The sequence below is a fragment of the Mustela putorius genome, unplaced genomic scaffold (assembly GCF_011764305.1).
Source record: "Mustela putorius furo isolate JIRA1106 unplaced genomic scaffold, ASM1176430v1.1 tig00004035_pilon_pilon_pilon, whole genome shotgun sequence".
NCBI classification, from domain to species: domain Eukaryota; kingdom Metazoa; phylum Chordata; class Mammalia; order Carnivora; family Mustelidae; genus Mustela; species Mustela putorius.
The window spans coordinates 738782-754996 of record NW_025422171.1 but is presented as its reverse complement, the minus strand read 5'-3'; the positions used below and the strand labels follow the sequence as shown (position 1 = coordinate 754996).

At 41.7% G+C, this 16215-nt stretch overlaps 1 protein-coding gene across 2 annotated transcripts in view; it reads right to left on the bottom strand.

Annotated features, from left to right (window-relative positions):
• Nucleotides 1–2308: 2308 nt before the first annotated feature.
• The window catches only part of ATP12A (ATPase H+/K+ transporting non-gastric alpha2 subunit), a 28461-nt gene continuing 14554 nt past the window's right edge, over nucleotides 2309–16215 (bottom strand). Inside the window, exons 12-23 of one of the 2 annotated variants that reach the window (XM_004778223.3) lie at nucleotides 14427–14619; nucleotides 12139–12314; nucleotides 11333–11469; nucleotides 8601–8751; nucleotides 7893–8061; nucleotides 7650–7804; nucleotides 6220–6343; nucleotides 5885–6030; nucleotides 5275–5408; nucleotides 5017–5118; nucleotides 4500–4591; nucleotides 2309–4414 (exon numbers count right to left, since the gene is read on the bottom strand). In XM_004778223.3, the coding sequence (XP_004778280.1) occupies nucleotides 4386–4414; nucleotides 4500–4591; nucleotides 5017–5118; nucleotides 5275–5408; nucleotides 5885–6030; nucleotides 6220–6343; nucleotides 7650–7804; nucleotides 7893–8061; nucleotides 8601–8751; nucleotides 11333–11469; nucleotides 12139–12314; nucleotides 14427–14619 (1608 nt within the window). In that variant the 3' untranslated portion in view covers nucleotides 2309–4385. The remainder of the gene's footprint in view (nucleotides 4415–4499; nucleotides 4592–5016; nucleotides 5119–5274; nucleotides 5409–5884; nucleotides 6031–6219; nucleotides 6344–7649; nucleotides 7805–7892; nucleotides 8062–8600; nucleotides 8752–11332; nucleotides 11470–12138; nucleotides 12315–14426; nucleotides 14620–16215) is intronic. The other variant, XM_045072401.1, reaches the window with a different exon arrangement.

Below are 16215 nucleotides of genomic sequence, written 5' to 3'. Positions count from 1 at the left end.
GTTTTTAGAACAGGTTCAAAGGACAAAAAAAATACATGTTTATTTGTAGTCAAGGAATGTCAGAAGATTGTGCAAAAGGAATAAACCTGGATTTTCCAGAGGAAGCGGGACTGTCCCTCTTGGGATGGGATGCATTTACATGTCTACAGACAAGGAATATTTTGAATTGCTGTCAGTTCTTGATAACTTTAATAACACCTGAAAGGTGTTTTCCATGGAAGCACAAATTCTCCCATCACTTCACAGATTCTAAAATTGAGCTACTTAGTAGAACAGAAGAAATCCACGGTGCAGGGCAAGTCACTTACCTGAATCTCAGTTTCTTTATTTGTAATGTGAGGTTGACACTATTCACTGGTCTGGTCACTGTGAGCATTAATAAGATCATGCTTTTAGGAGTTTATCACAGTGCCCAGACATAACAGGTATTTTTAATAAGTATCAGCTGTTGTTACTGTCCTGTTAAGTCACATTAAACTCCACAAGTAGAGTGATGACGGCAGAATGAATGAATGTGGAGAACTTATTTCCTTTATAAATGTAGAGTAAGAAGCAACTAGCATATGTGCGTTTAAATGTGTATCTTGTTCTACTTAAGAAGTCCCCTGGGAGGAAGATCCTTGCCTTAGTATCTCTTCTTTCCCCCATTTTGATAAACATGGAGTCAGCTGGGGAAGTTGGTGGCCTTTCTAGTGGCTTGATTTGGATCATCTACAGGTAACCTCCCTTAAAAAATTCTTCCAAGGAAGTCTGTTTATGGAGTTAAAGTTACACAACACTCACAGGGGCCAGGTGCTTCACATTCAGGTGTTCTCATACTTGTCCCCACGTGCCTAGTCTAAATCATAGCTTTCCTTGCCTAACTCATCTCCTTGCATCCATTCTTGCCTGGCCCTCCTCTTCCTGTCTTCTATACAGAAGTCAAAGCGATCATAAGATGTAAACTGGAGCAAGTCACTGATATTATTAATAATTTTCAATAGTGTGACCCTGTATTTGTAATGAAATTCAACTTCTTTCCCAGGGATTATGAGATCCTATATGATTCCTGCCTATTTCTCCAACTACCTGATGACCCAGTCTTCCTGTTGCTGTCCCTGTCCCTGCCACACCTCACTGTTGGTCATCCCGGAATTCTCTTCTCTTTGCTGGTGACAATGACTGCTTCTTCTCTTTCACCTCCACAAAAAGAACTTTCCTAACCACCCACTTAAAGTAGGATCACCACCTCTCCCCATCCTACAGCTTACTGTCTCAGCCTCATTATGTCTCTTAAAGCCTTTTTTCCATTTCTGTTTTTTTTCTGCCCCTCCACTGGAGTATTGGCTCCATGATTCTGTCTCATTCTCTGCTATATGCTCACACTGTGTAGCAGCCACTCCGTACATCTTGGCTAAATGAAGAAAAATCTTTTATAGTCGACTGAGCCTTCATATTTTTTATGACAGGCAAAATAAATACTTTATTATTGCTGGCAGGAATGTAAACTGATACTGCTTATCTGAAAGTAAACTTGGTAATGTGTATCAAGACTCTTAAAAATGCTCTCAACCCTCCACTCCATTTGGAGGAATCAGTATAAAATAATCAGAGATATTTTAGAACAAGATTTAATGACAAGATTTAATGACAGTTTCAGCCTTTTAGAAAAAGATGAGTATTCAGACACAAATGAACCACCCAACAGTGGGGATATGATTAAAGTGTTCTTAATACGCAATACTGCACAATCATTAAATCACATCTTCAGTGGTAAATAAAAAGGTGGAATGGAAACTTCATATTTCAATTTGGCTAAAAATAAACATATGTATAGAAAAGCCCCAAGGAAATAACTACTCTTTTGCTTAGATATATTACTAGACAGTGAGATTTAGGGTGATTTTAATTTTCTTTTTATTCTTGGATATTCCAAATTTTCTAAGACAAGCTGCAGTTTTATAAACAGACTAAACCATGTATTAGTTAAAATAAAGACTTGGGGCACCTGGGTGGCTCAGTTGGTTAAGCACAGGTCATGACCCCAGGGTCCTGGGATTGAGACCCACATCAGGCTCCCTGCTCATGGGGGTACCTACTTCTCTCTCCCACTAACACTGCTCATGATCTTTCTGTAATAAATAAAATCTTTTTAATAAATTACAAAATACAAAAACAGACTCATAAATCCAGCTTTATGCTTCCCTGAGTTACTGTGCCAAACCAATTAAAGTTAACTCTATTATTGTTTCTAAAGCATATTTAGACCATCCTTAGTGGGTCAATGTAGTAGTCCCTCCAAGAAACAAAACAAGACAAAACAAAACAATTCTTTGACATGGGACTTTATTGCCTTATTCTGTCTACCACTTAACAAAGCAACTTGATATATGAGTCTCATTTCTGGGATTCCTTAAATTAGTTATGTTTGTAATATTTGAGCATCAACTTTTTGTAAGAGTAGGTATGTGTAATATGAGAGTTTTTCCAGACAGGACTCCTTCTGTAAAGAGACTTCTAGTTCAAATGTTACTCCTTTCAACCTCAAGTTAAATCCCAAATCAAGTGTTACAAATCAAGGTTTGTGTTATATTTATAAAAGCCTTCCCTGGCTGGCTCTGGCAGGACTGAGAGCTGCCAACCGTCACAGCCAGACAGTCTGGCAAGAAACAGAGTGAGGACAAATTATTCTTAGTTGAAGTTTAGAAAGCATTAGCTGCTTTGTCAAGACTGGAATGAGAAGCCCATAATGTTGCTGCCTGAAAAGTGTTTCCAGTTCACTGCTACTACTGATGTGAGATTAGCCCAGTGTTAATTGTGGCTGAAAATAGAGATGAAAGACCTTGAGGACACCAACATGGTTCACTTGTATATACACATACAATACACACTGTACATTGTAATCTATTAACAAAAAGTTACAACGATGGCCCCTGACCTCTTTCATGCTTCTCAGCATGACCCCTGAGAAAATGCCACAGAACTGTGGCTCTGTGTCTCCCTCTTCCTGTGTTAGAGACACCAGCCTAGAGACATCAGCAGCAGAATGTCCTTATCTAAATGAGTAATGGAGGAGAAGTGATTGGGTAGGCCAGGGAGTGGGAAAGTTTAACAAAATTGCAATTTTCAGGTTTTGTCAAGTGCTATGAAAACTGCTTTCCCTAGTGCTGCTGATGAAAGGTGTATCCTCCCCCTGAAATCCCAACTTAAAAATGTAGGCACATCAGACTCAGGATACAGAGCAGGGATGTTGGTTGAGAGGAGCTCAGAAGGTAAATCCTGTATTTTTAGACCTTCCATAGAAAAACAAAATGATGAGGCAAAAAAAAAAAAAAAAAAAAAAAAAAAAAAAAAAAAAGAAATTAATTGAATTCACATCTCTTTTTTGTGTGCCCTATGCTCTGCATTCTAGAGAAACTCAAATTTATTAAAATACAACAATTAGACTGGGTTTTATAAAACACCTTTTACTTAAAAATGAGGCCTCCTGGGGGCTGTCAACATAGATGTATGCGTCACACATGAATAAAGTGAAGTTAAAGCATGAAACTTAACTGGTATAAAATTAGTGCCAGAGAGTGCTTTGCAACCATTTTACATGAAATAAATACTACTATTTTAAACCCCAGTGCATCCCTATTGAGGCTGAATCACGGTAAATGAAAACCTCTTTGGGTTGGGAGAACATCTGGAGCTGGGCTGTGCAAAATGGACATGGAGCTCAGTTTTGGAGTTGAGGGCGACGTGGAGGGAGGAGTCCAGCTGGGAGGAGGGAGGGACCCAAAGGACTGGTGAGATGGTACGGGATAAATAGGGATGCAGTGGGTGACTGGGAACAGTTAAGAAGGATGTCTGAAAGTCAAAACTGAGGTTGCCCATATTGCTGTGATGTAAATCTGCCATCACTTCCACCTTTTGCAAACCTTTAGCTAAGTAACCATTTTTTAAGCATGGGGACTATGAAATTAAAAACTCTCTGGGATTTGTTAACTATTTCCTTTGCTGTGCAAAAGCTTTTGATCTTGATGAAGTCCCATTCAGAGTATCTAGGGAGGTCACTGGACTTTTAGTTAGGTATGGAATGGAGGTTTGAGCAATCTTATCTAGCAGGAATATCTGAACAGGTGACTGGATTACCCAAGACTACTTAACGTGAGTGAACTTTATATACATATCAACATGTCATTCTTCCCTTGAAGTTCACCTATTTTTGAACAGGAAGATGGGTATAGAGAGGCAAATCATATATAAACAGCTGAATCTCTGAAAGTACAAAACCTTAGTAAGTATCTTTCATACTATTTTTTGCCTTCTCTTTCTGCATTTTGATGAGTTGCTGTTGCAGGGGTCTTCCAGATGCAGCCAGAAGATGAAGAACACTGGGAAGCTTGGGAAATAGGGTGGTCTTAATAATACATGTTCTTATCCCACCAGCCTGTAGAGGTAGAAAAAGGTTAATGAGAAATTAGGAGTCTGTTGAAGTAGATACGCAGAGTCTCAAAAATCCTATTACTACTTACTTCCAGGGTAGAGTCTGATGAAAAGTTTTCGCACCTCATCATACACCCAAATCAGAATGGCAAATGGCACAGCCACAAACCAATACTGAGGCCTGGAAGCAGAAGGGAGGAAGGTAAGTCTGAATGTATCCAAAGAAAGGGCCAAGTACCCTGCCAGTGGGCAGAGGGCTTCTTGTTCATTTTTCTGCCCTATTGGAAAGAACAACACATCCATTGGGTTATACAACATAAAACTGGCAAGCTTCTTATTTAAACTGGACTGTGTTTGGTAGAAGCAATATATGCCTTCGAAGTGGCCTACTGGATGAAGGTAGAGATGGGATGGTGTTAGAAGACCCACTGCCTCTTCTGGGAAAACTCACAGGTCAAAATCTCTGACTAAAATAGAGCCAATTTGGTTTTATCTCATTTGAAAGCCTGAGGGGGAAAAAACCCCACTGGAATCCTAATATTTACTTAGGCTGTGACAGCTCAGACAGGGATGGCTCTTTCCTGTCTACTATTTAAAGGAACTCACCGGAGCATCGTGAAATTTAGGGCCGTGACACTTCCAAGCCCATAGGAGAGGGTTAATGCAATGATAATCTGTGAGGCAATCCCCACCCAGATGACTTTATTTCTACAAGAAACATAAAAGACAAACAGATTTTGAATTCACATGGCCATAGGACCACACAATCAAGGGAGTCAAGGCCTCATGAATTAAAGGCCCAACCCTCATCATTACTGCATCGAATTCCCAAGGCTGAACTACCAGGTTGGATGTGGGCAGTACCTGAAGAGACCCTGCTGGAAGATGGAGTTCCTCCTGGTTTTCCTGATGATTAGATCTGCTATTTGTTGGACCATGATGCCAACAAAGAAAGCCGTATAGCCCATCCATTCTAAGTATTTCCTTTGGTACCATGTCTGTCAATGGACAAAAAGGAGACTGTGAAACCCCAGAGGGAAAACTTCAGGAATATTTCAATGTAGTTCTGTGAAGCTTTACTCTCTTCCCTACTCACCAAGATTGACAGAGGATCACCTCCTTGTGTTTGGAAAGAAACTTTTTTTTTTCTTTATTTGGTTGAGTAGTGAAGATGCTAACTTAATTGATTTGGACCCACTGTGGATATTGTTGGACCTGTCACTCATCCATATCAACTGCAAAGCCAATGTAAGAAAGTGAGCTCAAGGCATCTAATTCAAGAGAGGAGGCTGAGTTCTGGCAAAGGCCAAACCAATATAACAAAGCGGCCCATAAGCCCTATTAACTAAGAAAACTTCCACCTTCTCTCTCTCATCAAGGCTGTCCAGGGAAATGAAATCTGTGCATCAGTCTTGGCAAGGCAGTGAGAGGAGGGGAATAGCAGGACTTTGAAGGCAGAGCCTCCTTCCCTTACCCACTGTTGTCCGTAGCTGTCTTCCAAGTCATTCACATTGCTATCTTCCCATTCCACCCGGATGTTAATGAGAATGCTGGGTTTAAAGCCCTCCTGTGCATACACAGTGAAATAGGCAACAAAAGCTCCCACAGCTTGCATGAGGCCTGAAAGCACAAGAGGTAAGGACAGATGTTCTATACATGACTTCAGAATTGCACCTGTGCTCAGTTTCCTTTCGGTTCCTCCCATCCCATCCCAACCCTGCCTCCAAGGAAAAACAGTTTCTGACTGTGACTGGAATGAATTCTCGGGGTGGTCCTTTATCTGATAGGCTAGCAATGGCTTCATCGTACCAATGTGCAGGTAAGAGTATATGGCAAGTTGCTGATTCACCAGTCTGTCCTTCTTCTTGTGGCGAGGCTTCCTGTTCATAATGTCACTTTCAGCTTTCTCATAAGCCAAGGCAATGGAGGGGATCTAGAGGGGAGACAGTCTGTAAGGCCTAGCCCTGAAACACTGTGCTATACCAACAGAGCGATAATGGCAGTGGCATAACCATGGGCCTCAGGGTGGGAGGTGGGTAGACTGTGGTGGTGGTAGGGTTATGTAACTGGTCTATCCAGGGTGTAGGCAATGGGGATTCATTGTTTCTAGAGAATTTAAAAAAGAGTTTGCTTTAAAAATCAATCTTTTTTTTTTTTTAATTGTCACCATGTGCTGGCAGTTCTAAAGATGCTAACTATAAAACATGTTGTTTCCCCCTCTAGACAGATTTTTCCTTAGGCATGCCACTGGAACACACTGGTTCTCTCAGAGGTCCTCCCACCTGGAAGGCTTGTTAAAGGTCAGATCACTGGGTCCCACCTCCCACCTGGGGTCTCTCCCAAGGTCTGAGCTGGAGCCATAGAATCTGTTTCTAACAATTCCCCAGGTGATGCCTGAATCACACTGTGAGAAGCACTGCAGTGGAGAAAAAGAAGTGAATTGAAAGAGCCTGGAAAATGATCTGACTGTAAACCAGGAGGATCCCAGTTCCCCTCTAAGGCAAAGATATCTTTTGTCTCTCTGCAATGTGTTGATTGCCTGGGTATTGTATCAAATAAGAGGGTAGGAGGTGGCCATTTGGAGCATCTTCACTGTGAATTCAGCTCGCTCACTGTTGCCTTCTTCCCCCTTTGCTTACATAAACTGGAACCATGTGGGTAACTGTCCTGATACTTTCTTAAATGGATACATACCAGAAGAAGGAAGGGTTTGGGTGATATTATTGTAGGTCAAAATGAGGCCTGATCACATGTCAATACCTTCTACTTCTAACTGCATGTAGGTGACGGGCTTCCAGATCACAGATTCTTTGACTTGACAAGGGGCAGTTGTGGGTTATCACATAGGCCATTGGGCCCCTGGTGTTACAGGGGCTATGAAGTGATAGCTCTATCTTCTCAAAGGGAAAGGGAGGCATGTTAGCTGAAACTGACCAATGGCATATGCTGGTGGGAGGCTTAAGAACTCACGTCTTGAAAAGCTCTTATTGGAAGTGAAGTGGTTTTAACTTCCAAACATTTGAGAGATCTCTCTAGTCCTTTGCTTTGAAGTGTGGCTGGTGGACCAGCAGAATTGGAATCACTTAAAAGCATGTTAGAAATGCAGAACTTCTGGCCCCATCACATCGAAGTTTGAGGAGCACTAATTTAGTCCATCTCCTCACCCTTGAAGGTAATGGCCCCAAAGTTTACATCTCCTGGGTCAGTTATCAGAATCTGTTCCCTTTAGTGCTACTTACTATGTCTGTGCCCAAGTCGATGAACAAGATAGTAATGGTGCCAATGGGTAGGGGAAGCCCAACAATGATGTAGATCAGAAAGGGACACAGTTCAGCAATGTTCTTGGTCAGGGTGTAAGCGATAGTCTTCTTTAGGTTGTCAAAGATCAGGCGACCTAGGCAAAGATGTTGCTTTCATAGGACTTGCTTTCGATCCCCCCAGGTGACCCCTGTCTTCGTAAGACCATTTGAGACCTCACTCACCTTCCTCCACCCCTGTGACTATGGATGCAAAGTTGTCATCCAACAAGATCATGTCAGCTGCATTTTTGGCTGCATCAGAACCTGCTATCCCCATGGCAATCCCAATATCTGCCTTCTTTAGAGCTGGAGAGTCATTAACGCCATCTCCTGTCACAGCAACAACTGCATTCTATGGGGACACATGAGAAAATGGGAATCAGCAGATCTAAGGGGTCATAGAGAAGGAAGATCAACATAGTCTCCCTTTCCTCCCTCCAGATGTAGGGTCAACTGGAACTGAGATGATTGGCCTGTTATTGGGAAAAGATAAAGCCGGGAAATCCCAGAAGCAGGAACAACAAACTCCTAACAAGATGTGTTCCATAATTAAAACCATTGTATGTGGCAGACTAAAGTAGATCTTTTATATATTGTCTTTAAATTTTTTCTTCTGTATCTTACATTTTCAAATCTTTCTATATGCACACCTACCACAGAAAAAAATATTTCATTGTCAGAAAGCCCTGTATGCAGGAAGCTCTCAAAGAAGGGTGGAGGGGCAGCCCCGAGAGTGTAGAAATGTAAGGTTATAAAGATAGGCAAAGAATTATCTCTCGAGAGGTTTAAGAAGCGTCATAGCCCTGATCTGGGATCCAAATCTCAGCCCTGCATTTCCCTACAGGACAGTGACAGACCTGAAATGTTCTCTGGGTGCTGCTGACCACCCACCTGCCTTTGACAGCCCTCCACAATGATCAGCTTCTGCTGGGGGGATGTCCGGGCAAAGACGATCTCTGAGTAGTTGGTTAAGAGCTCATCCAGCTGTTCTGGGCTCATGTCCTTCAGCTCCATGCCAGTCACCACTGCAGCTTTAGCGTCCCTAGAAGGGCCAGAAGGAACTGAGTGAGGCCAAAGCTTGGATCTTAGGCTGAACCATTGCTCTGGGCAGGAAGTAGGCTGAAGCCTCTTTGACTTCACCTGGAACCCAATGTCCTTGACACTAATACTTTAGTACTAATACTAATACTTTAGTGGGAAGATAGGGGTTATGAGTTCTGGGAACACTTTGGTCCCCATTTCAAGATAGTAAACTAAGGTGAAACAGGAAGGTCATTTTCTGATATACAATCAGAATAGGCCAAGTAGCCTTTTGCTTGTAGAAATGGGTGGGAGCATCTGTGGGGCAATGTTTGACTTAAGGAGTAAAAAGAGGGTAAAAGAAACCTTCCTGTTTGTATGTTTTGGGTCCTAGACTTCAGCTTATGTCAAAACACATGGTAAGCATTCTTTGTTGTTGCTTATTTCCGATTTATAGTGTCTACAGCACAATGAGCTGTGTAGGCAGAAGAATTATTGAGGTCCTTTTTGGGGAAAACTGCTGTCTGCTGCTGATGAAAGTAAGGTTCTAGAAACTACTGATTATGCAGATCTGACGGTGATGTTCCCTGCTAAACCATTTCAGAGGCTTTCCACTGTGCTTAGAGCAGACCCCAGAGTCCCCAAGGTGTTCTGCAAGCCCAGCTGCAGCTGTTGCTGTTGAACCTCACCCTTTGGCTCTCCCCTACAGCCCGTGGGACTCCCAGCCCTGAGTGCCCCACACTCTCCACTGCCCTCAGGCCTTCACAGGTCTTTCCCCTTTTCCAGTCATGCATGTCTCTCACCTCACCTTCCCTTGGCTAACACTCCACATTTTTGTTTTCAAATCTTAGCTTATACACTCTATTCACAAAACACTGCACTCCTTTTTCTTTAGTTTAGAGCTTTTTTTTTTTTTTAAGATTTTATTTATTTGTCAGAGAGATGGAGAGAGGGAGAACACAAGCAGGCAGAGCAGCAGGCAGAGGCAGAGAGAGAAACAGGCTCCCTGCTGAGCAAGGAGCCTGATGCGGGACTCAATCCCAGGACCCTGGGATCATGATCTGAGCTGAAGGCAGCAGCTTAACCAACTGAGCCACCCAGGCGTCCCATGTTTGGAGCTTTTTTAAGTCCATGTTATCTATCCCATCTCCCATTCAGTGAGATGAGTTACATGGCTATGTATAATCCTATTATTTTTGGCATTAAGGAGGGCACGTGATGTGATGAGCACTAATAAATCATTGAACATTACATCAAAAACTAATGATGTACTATATGTTGGCTAATTCAATTTAGATAATTAAAAAAAATAAGTTAAGAAAAGCTCCAAAAATCTTTTGTCGATGAATGTTGTTTACACAAAGGAGTGCTGGAATACTCTCAGACTTTCAGGTATTGTTGTGCCCAGAAGCTAGAATTCTGTGTGGTTGTCTTAATTGGTAATTTGTTGCCCTGGTAATAATTTATTAACTGACAGATCTGTATTCTGAAGAGTATAAATGCTTGGGTAAACCAGAAGAGGTTCATTGGTTTCTCCCTTTTCCCCCCACATTCATGAAATTATAATAAAGCCAATGACATTTATTTTTACACTGAGACTTTGGAATCTTTAATCGTTTAAATTGTCAACAGTCCAGGTGACTCTGGACTCCTCCCACTGCTTGAACCCTTGTCCTCTGTGTGTCCTTCACTGTACTTATCACATCAGAAGTAGCTTTTGTTTTTCTGTCCCTCTGCCTAGATGGAAAGCTCCCCAAGGGTAGAGATAGTGTCTGGTCTGTTTGCTACTACAGTTCCAGTGTCCAAGACAGTGCCTGGTATATTGTGGGCACTCAAAAATTAATTGCTGAGGGGCACTGAGGTGGCTTAGTTGGTTAAGTGTCTGCCTTTAGCTCAGGTCATGAGCCCAGAGTCCTGGGATTGAGCCCCACCTTGGGCTTCCTGCTTAGGAGGGAGGCTGCTTCTTCTTGTCCCTCTGCTTATGCATGATCTCCCTCTCTCTCAAATAAATAAATAAATGAAATCTTTAAAACAACAACAAGAAGAAAAAAACAATTCTTGAAAGAAGTTAACACATGAATGAATGGATGGACAAATGGACTAAAGGACAGACATGACTACAAGAGTTAGGAGACAGAAGGAAAAACTGAGTCTTTCCTCAGGAAGCTTTCATTCTATTTACTACCGAATAAAAAAGACAACTGTATGTTCATATAGCTACACATTATGAAGCAACCGAACAAATACTTAAAATAAGCACGAAGGGCACCAAACACAGATGGTTCTTCATGTTCCTGGTTATACAACTGGATCAATGGCAAGTAATTTCATGTACATTTTGTTTCAGTTTTTCTCACTCTGAATGTGGCACTGAAGTTTTCAGATCTGCTCCATTGGGTTTTTAGGTTTTAAAATTTCATATAAGGAATATATCACAGGTAATTTTCATGATACCAGTGGTACCATGGTACCAGCCAGGCATTACCCTGAAAGAGTGTGGGGCAAATAGAGGATTTGCTCCAAATAGCACAGCTCTTTAGAGCCAACAAGGATAAGGAATTGAATAAGAACTTTAGTTTCTGCTACACTGGTTCTGTGCTTACCGCTTGTTAACTTGTTCCACAGCAATGTGGAGGCGTTTTGCAATGTCTTCCACTGTTTCACTGTTGGCTGAAATGATACCCACACTCTTGGCAATAGCTTTTGCTGTGATTGGATGATCACCTGTAACCATAATAACCTAGAACACAAACAACGAGAAAGGCATGTGGACAATGAGAAACTTGGCTGGCCAGACAGTATCACCTACTCTACCATGACCTGGTAGAATATTAGTGATTATCGTGGTTTGCCCTTATGGGCAGTTCTTGATCTTTAGATCAAAGACAAAACTGTCTCTGAAGAACACACTGATCTCATTGGCTCTGTCCTTGCTTCTGAGCACCTTTCATTTCCTTTTCTGACATTAGAGGAGGCCCTTTCCTTTGCATGTTACCTTACTTGTGAAAGGGCTAGTGGACGTGTACTTGAGACAGCTTCATGTTGATTCGACAGTCTTGCTATTAACATGGTAATTGAATTAATTATTTTGGCTTTGGTAATATGAAGGCAAATGGGTTTTGGAGGCCAAACCTTAAGATTAAGTAATAAAACCTTTTATTGTCTATCATAGTCTAAGGCAAGATAAAGTCAATTCATGGTGTTCTCACGTGCTACTATCATGGTTTGTTCCATACAGACACAATATTTTGCCTTTATTGGACAATTACTAGAATTTTAGTATAGTGAAAGTAGAGATAAAAAGAAGGGTATTATGATATTTATCGGAGATTTAAATACTATCTCCTATGACAAACATCCTTAGATAACATAAAGGGAGGACTTCCTAAGTCAGGATAATAACTCCCACCTTGATCCCTGCACTTCGACATTTGGTGACTGCATCAGGTACAGTGGACCGAGGGGGATCAATCATTGATAACAGCCCCACAAAACAGAGGTTAGACGTGGGAAAATTCATGGTATCTACATCAAATGTGTAAGTTTCTGGAAACTCGTCTGCTGGCAGGTAGAGATGACAGAAACCTGGAATGCACATGAATTTGGGAGTCAATGAAATTTGGTAAGAAATAAAAGGAGGAACATTTTCACACACTCCTTTACTATTTTACTAATACTTGAGAGTATACTAGAGTTGTTTCATTCTTTCAATTTCAACATGCAAACTGTAATTAGGAAGGACGTATTTTTTTTTTAAGATTTTATTTATTTACTTGACAGACAGAGATCACAAGCAGGCAGAGAGGCAGGCAGAGAGAGAGGAAGGGAAGCAGGCTCCCTGCTGAGCAGAGAGCGATGTGGAGCTTCATCCTAGTACCCCAGGATCATGACCTGGGCCGAAAGCAGAGGCTTTAACCCACTGAGCCACCCAGGCACCCCTAGGAAGGATATAGTTCATTCAAAAGGTAATTTACTATGTGCCCACTGGATTTTCTGGTATGTACTAAGGATATAGAAACTAAGAGGGGGTAGCCTTAGCCTCGGAAGATGTCTCAGTTTACTGTACGGACAGAGACATAAAGAGGTAAAGCATAAAAAAGCATAGTGAGTGTTATAGGGTAGAGCCACCTGGGGAATCAGGAAAGACTTCCCCAAGGAGGTCACATGGGAGTTGACTCTTGAGAAAAGAGTTAAAAGTTTTTCAGGGAGAAGGGAGGGTTAGGGATGGGAAGGCCATCTGAGGCAGAGAAAACAGCATGTGCTACTACATAAACTGGGGAAAGAATCTGGGACACCAAGGGAAGGGTATGAAGCTTGGTCTTCAATCAAGGAAAGTGTGAGAGAAAGGCCATTAGGAATGGAGAACCTTTTGTTACTCAGAAGACATCTGCTTTTCATAGGTTAAGGTAGAAGGGATTCCTGTGTCTGGTGGGACCCCTAAGATCATGTGGCTTTCTCATCAGCTTTTATATCAAATTTATTCTCAGCATGCCCCACTGCCTTACACATTTCAGTAAAGCGCAGAGTCTGAGGGGGCAAACACAAGGTTCCTAGAGCAATTCTTGTCAGATGGGTATCAGTCCTGCATTGAAAACACTACCTGGTGCTGTGGGCTATTTAAGACATGCTTAAAGCATTATCACCTCATTTAATTATTTCATTTGCTTTACAAGCCCAAATATCCTTTAGAAATACACATTCCACAGATTCCATCTCTATTGGCAAGAACTTTTATGATGTTTAATGAGCCGTATCATCAACTGTGAACTTCTGTTACCCTGAATGCATATTCTGTAGTTCACAGGTGCCATTCTGTCAACCCAGATTCTCATGACAGAACATACCACTTAAGTTACCACAATTAGGCATCTACCAGTGGCTGTATTTTTATGGTTTCTCCTCCACCTCCGACAACCCCTGTCTCTATTACTGGCAGTATTTTCTCCCTAATAGGCAAGTGAGAAACTTCAACATTATTTTTAACTTATTTTTCTCCTCTAACTAGTTGCTAAGTCTTACCTGTTCTGCCTCCATGAAGTCTTGTGTCTGACCCCTCCATCACATTATGAGTGCCTTGGATCAAATTCCTACCCTCTTTTACCTCAATGAGGGCTGCCACTTCCTCCTGAGACCCATGCCTCTCCTCTCCCTGCTACTGCCAAGAATTAAACTCTGTAAATCTGTTTGGTTCACTCACCACAAAGCCTTTTGTGGCTCTCTGACTGTGGAATGAAACCCTAGTTCCTCACCCACATAAGGCACTCCATATCATGCCCTCCAATCTATGTTTCCTGCCCATTTCCTAGGAACTATGTCATCTCATCTACCTGCCACACTCCACACAGACTGGCTCACTCACAATGTGGGCACACATCCCATCCATTTCTAACTCTGTGTTTTGGCCTATGTTGTTCCCTCTACTTCAAATACTTTCCCTCACCTCCCTTCAAGAATTATTGTGCAAGGCCCAGTTTAAAATCTAACTCCTTCCACAAAATCTTCCCAGATATTTTTTATCTGGAAGCAATCCCACCCTCCTCAGTACTTCTATATATTTTTCATATTCTTCTATGATTCATGCGGATGCCATAGCTACTTACAGCTAGATAATAAGGCTGTCTCCACTTATGCCCTGACTTGGCATAAAGCCTCACACCCAACAGGTAACAGGTAAGGGTTCTGTCACCAAGAGCTCACCCAGCACACGCTCCCCCAGGCCTCCCAACTCCATGTACGCTGTGTGGAAGGCCTCGGCTGTGTTCTTGTCCAGAGGCTGCTTCTGGCCATTGACCATGATGGTGCTGCACTTCTCTAAGATCCTCTCAGGAGCCCCTTTCATCACCAGGAGGAAGCGCTGGTCATTGGGGTCATCGGTTTTGTGTATGGAGAGCTGGGAGGGAAGGAACTGAGCATGTTAACATATTCCCTGCCATTGGATGATGACACCATCCTTACTCATGAGGGCCTTAAATGGACAATTTCTTAATTAACAAAGATTAAAGATATACCTTTCTCTCATGGACTACTTATCCTTGACATGAAAAGGAGTGTTCACTACAGGCATGTTCTATCCTTTTTATTTTGTGGTCAAGTAGTATGTGGAAATCTAATCTTGGTCCAGTTTAGGCACCCTGAACTTGAATCCAAAGTAAGTAGATCTCATCTTTCAAACAGAAACTAGTTGCTTTACGGAGGCTAGATGTGGCTGTTGTGCTGTGAAGTCTTGTGTATTGAACCAGATATCTGGGTTGCCCATGGGAGTTAAGGGACCATGAGCCACTTTGTCTTGCTTCGTGTCTCTACCTCCCTATCATGGGTAGCAAGCTATTTTGAGTTCAGGCAGGCATGAGGGCAGCAGGAGTTCCTATGCCCCTTTGTCTCCAAATCAATCCAGTTTTACTGCCTGGTAGTGAAAGAAAATGATAGGGGTGGAGGAAGTAGACACCCTTACATATAGGCTTTCAGGACAATTAAGTAACACAATTTTATATCAAAAATCCTCTCACCTACTGATTCTACTTCTAGATTCATCCTAATAAAGTAATTGGAAAAAAAAATCTGAAACAAAACAAAACAAAACAAAAAACCCCCAAAACTTTATATAAAATGGCTTAGTCTTATGGACGCTGTTGTTATATACCAGGTGCTCTTCTAAACTTTTGAAAGGAATTTCAGGAAGTTGGAGTGTTTGAAAGACAATCAGTATGTTACTTAAAAAAAAAAATCTACCATTGTGGGTCTATCAGTTGATTCTAAATTCTAGTTCTTAGCCTTTTGCATACCAAAGTGGAGCACAATAAAATATAAAAAAGTAGAGGGCAAATGTATATATATTTTTTAATAGCCAAGTAAACATATTAAAAAAACCTCAACTATCTAACCAAACCAAACCCAAACTTCCCATCTATTATTACTATTATTTCCTCAAAGATAGGATATTTTAACATTTAAAAAATAAAACAATAAACACTTTTATAGTGTGTACTCTTCTCTCTCTCTCTTTTTTTTAAAGATTTTATTTATTTGACAGAGAGATCACAAGTAGGGAGAGAGGCAGACAGAGAGAGGAGGAAGTAGGCTCCCCGCTGAGCAGAGAGCCCGATGCGGGGCTCGATCCCAGGACCCTGAGATCATGACCTGAGCTGAAGGCAGAGGCTTAACCCACTGAGTCACCCAGGCACCCCTATAGTGTGTACTCTTCTAAGTGCTTCACACATTGACTCATTTAATTCTTGAAACTACCCTAAGGCTGTGAGTACTATTATTATTACCTTTTACAAGGAAGGAAACTGAGGCACCAAGGGGTTAACTGGCCCTAATAAGTGGCTGAGCTGGGATTTGAATTCAGACTAGCAGGCTCCAGAGTCCCCATATTAATCAAGTAGCATAGAAAGGATAATCTTTTAAATTAAATACATTCATCCTTATATAAAACTTCATAAAACACCATCCTTATTTTCCAGTTTGCCACAAACTATTAGAAGTG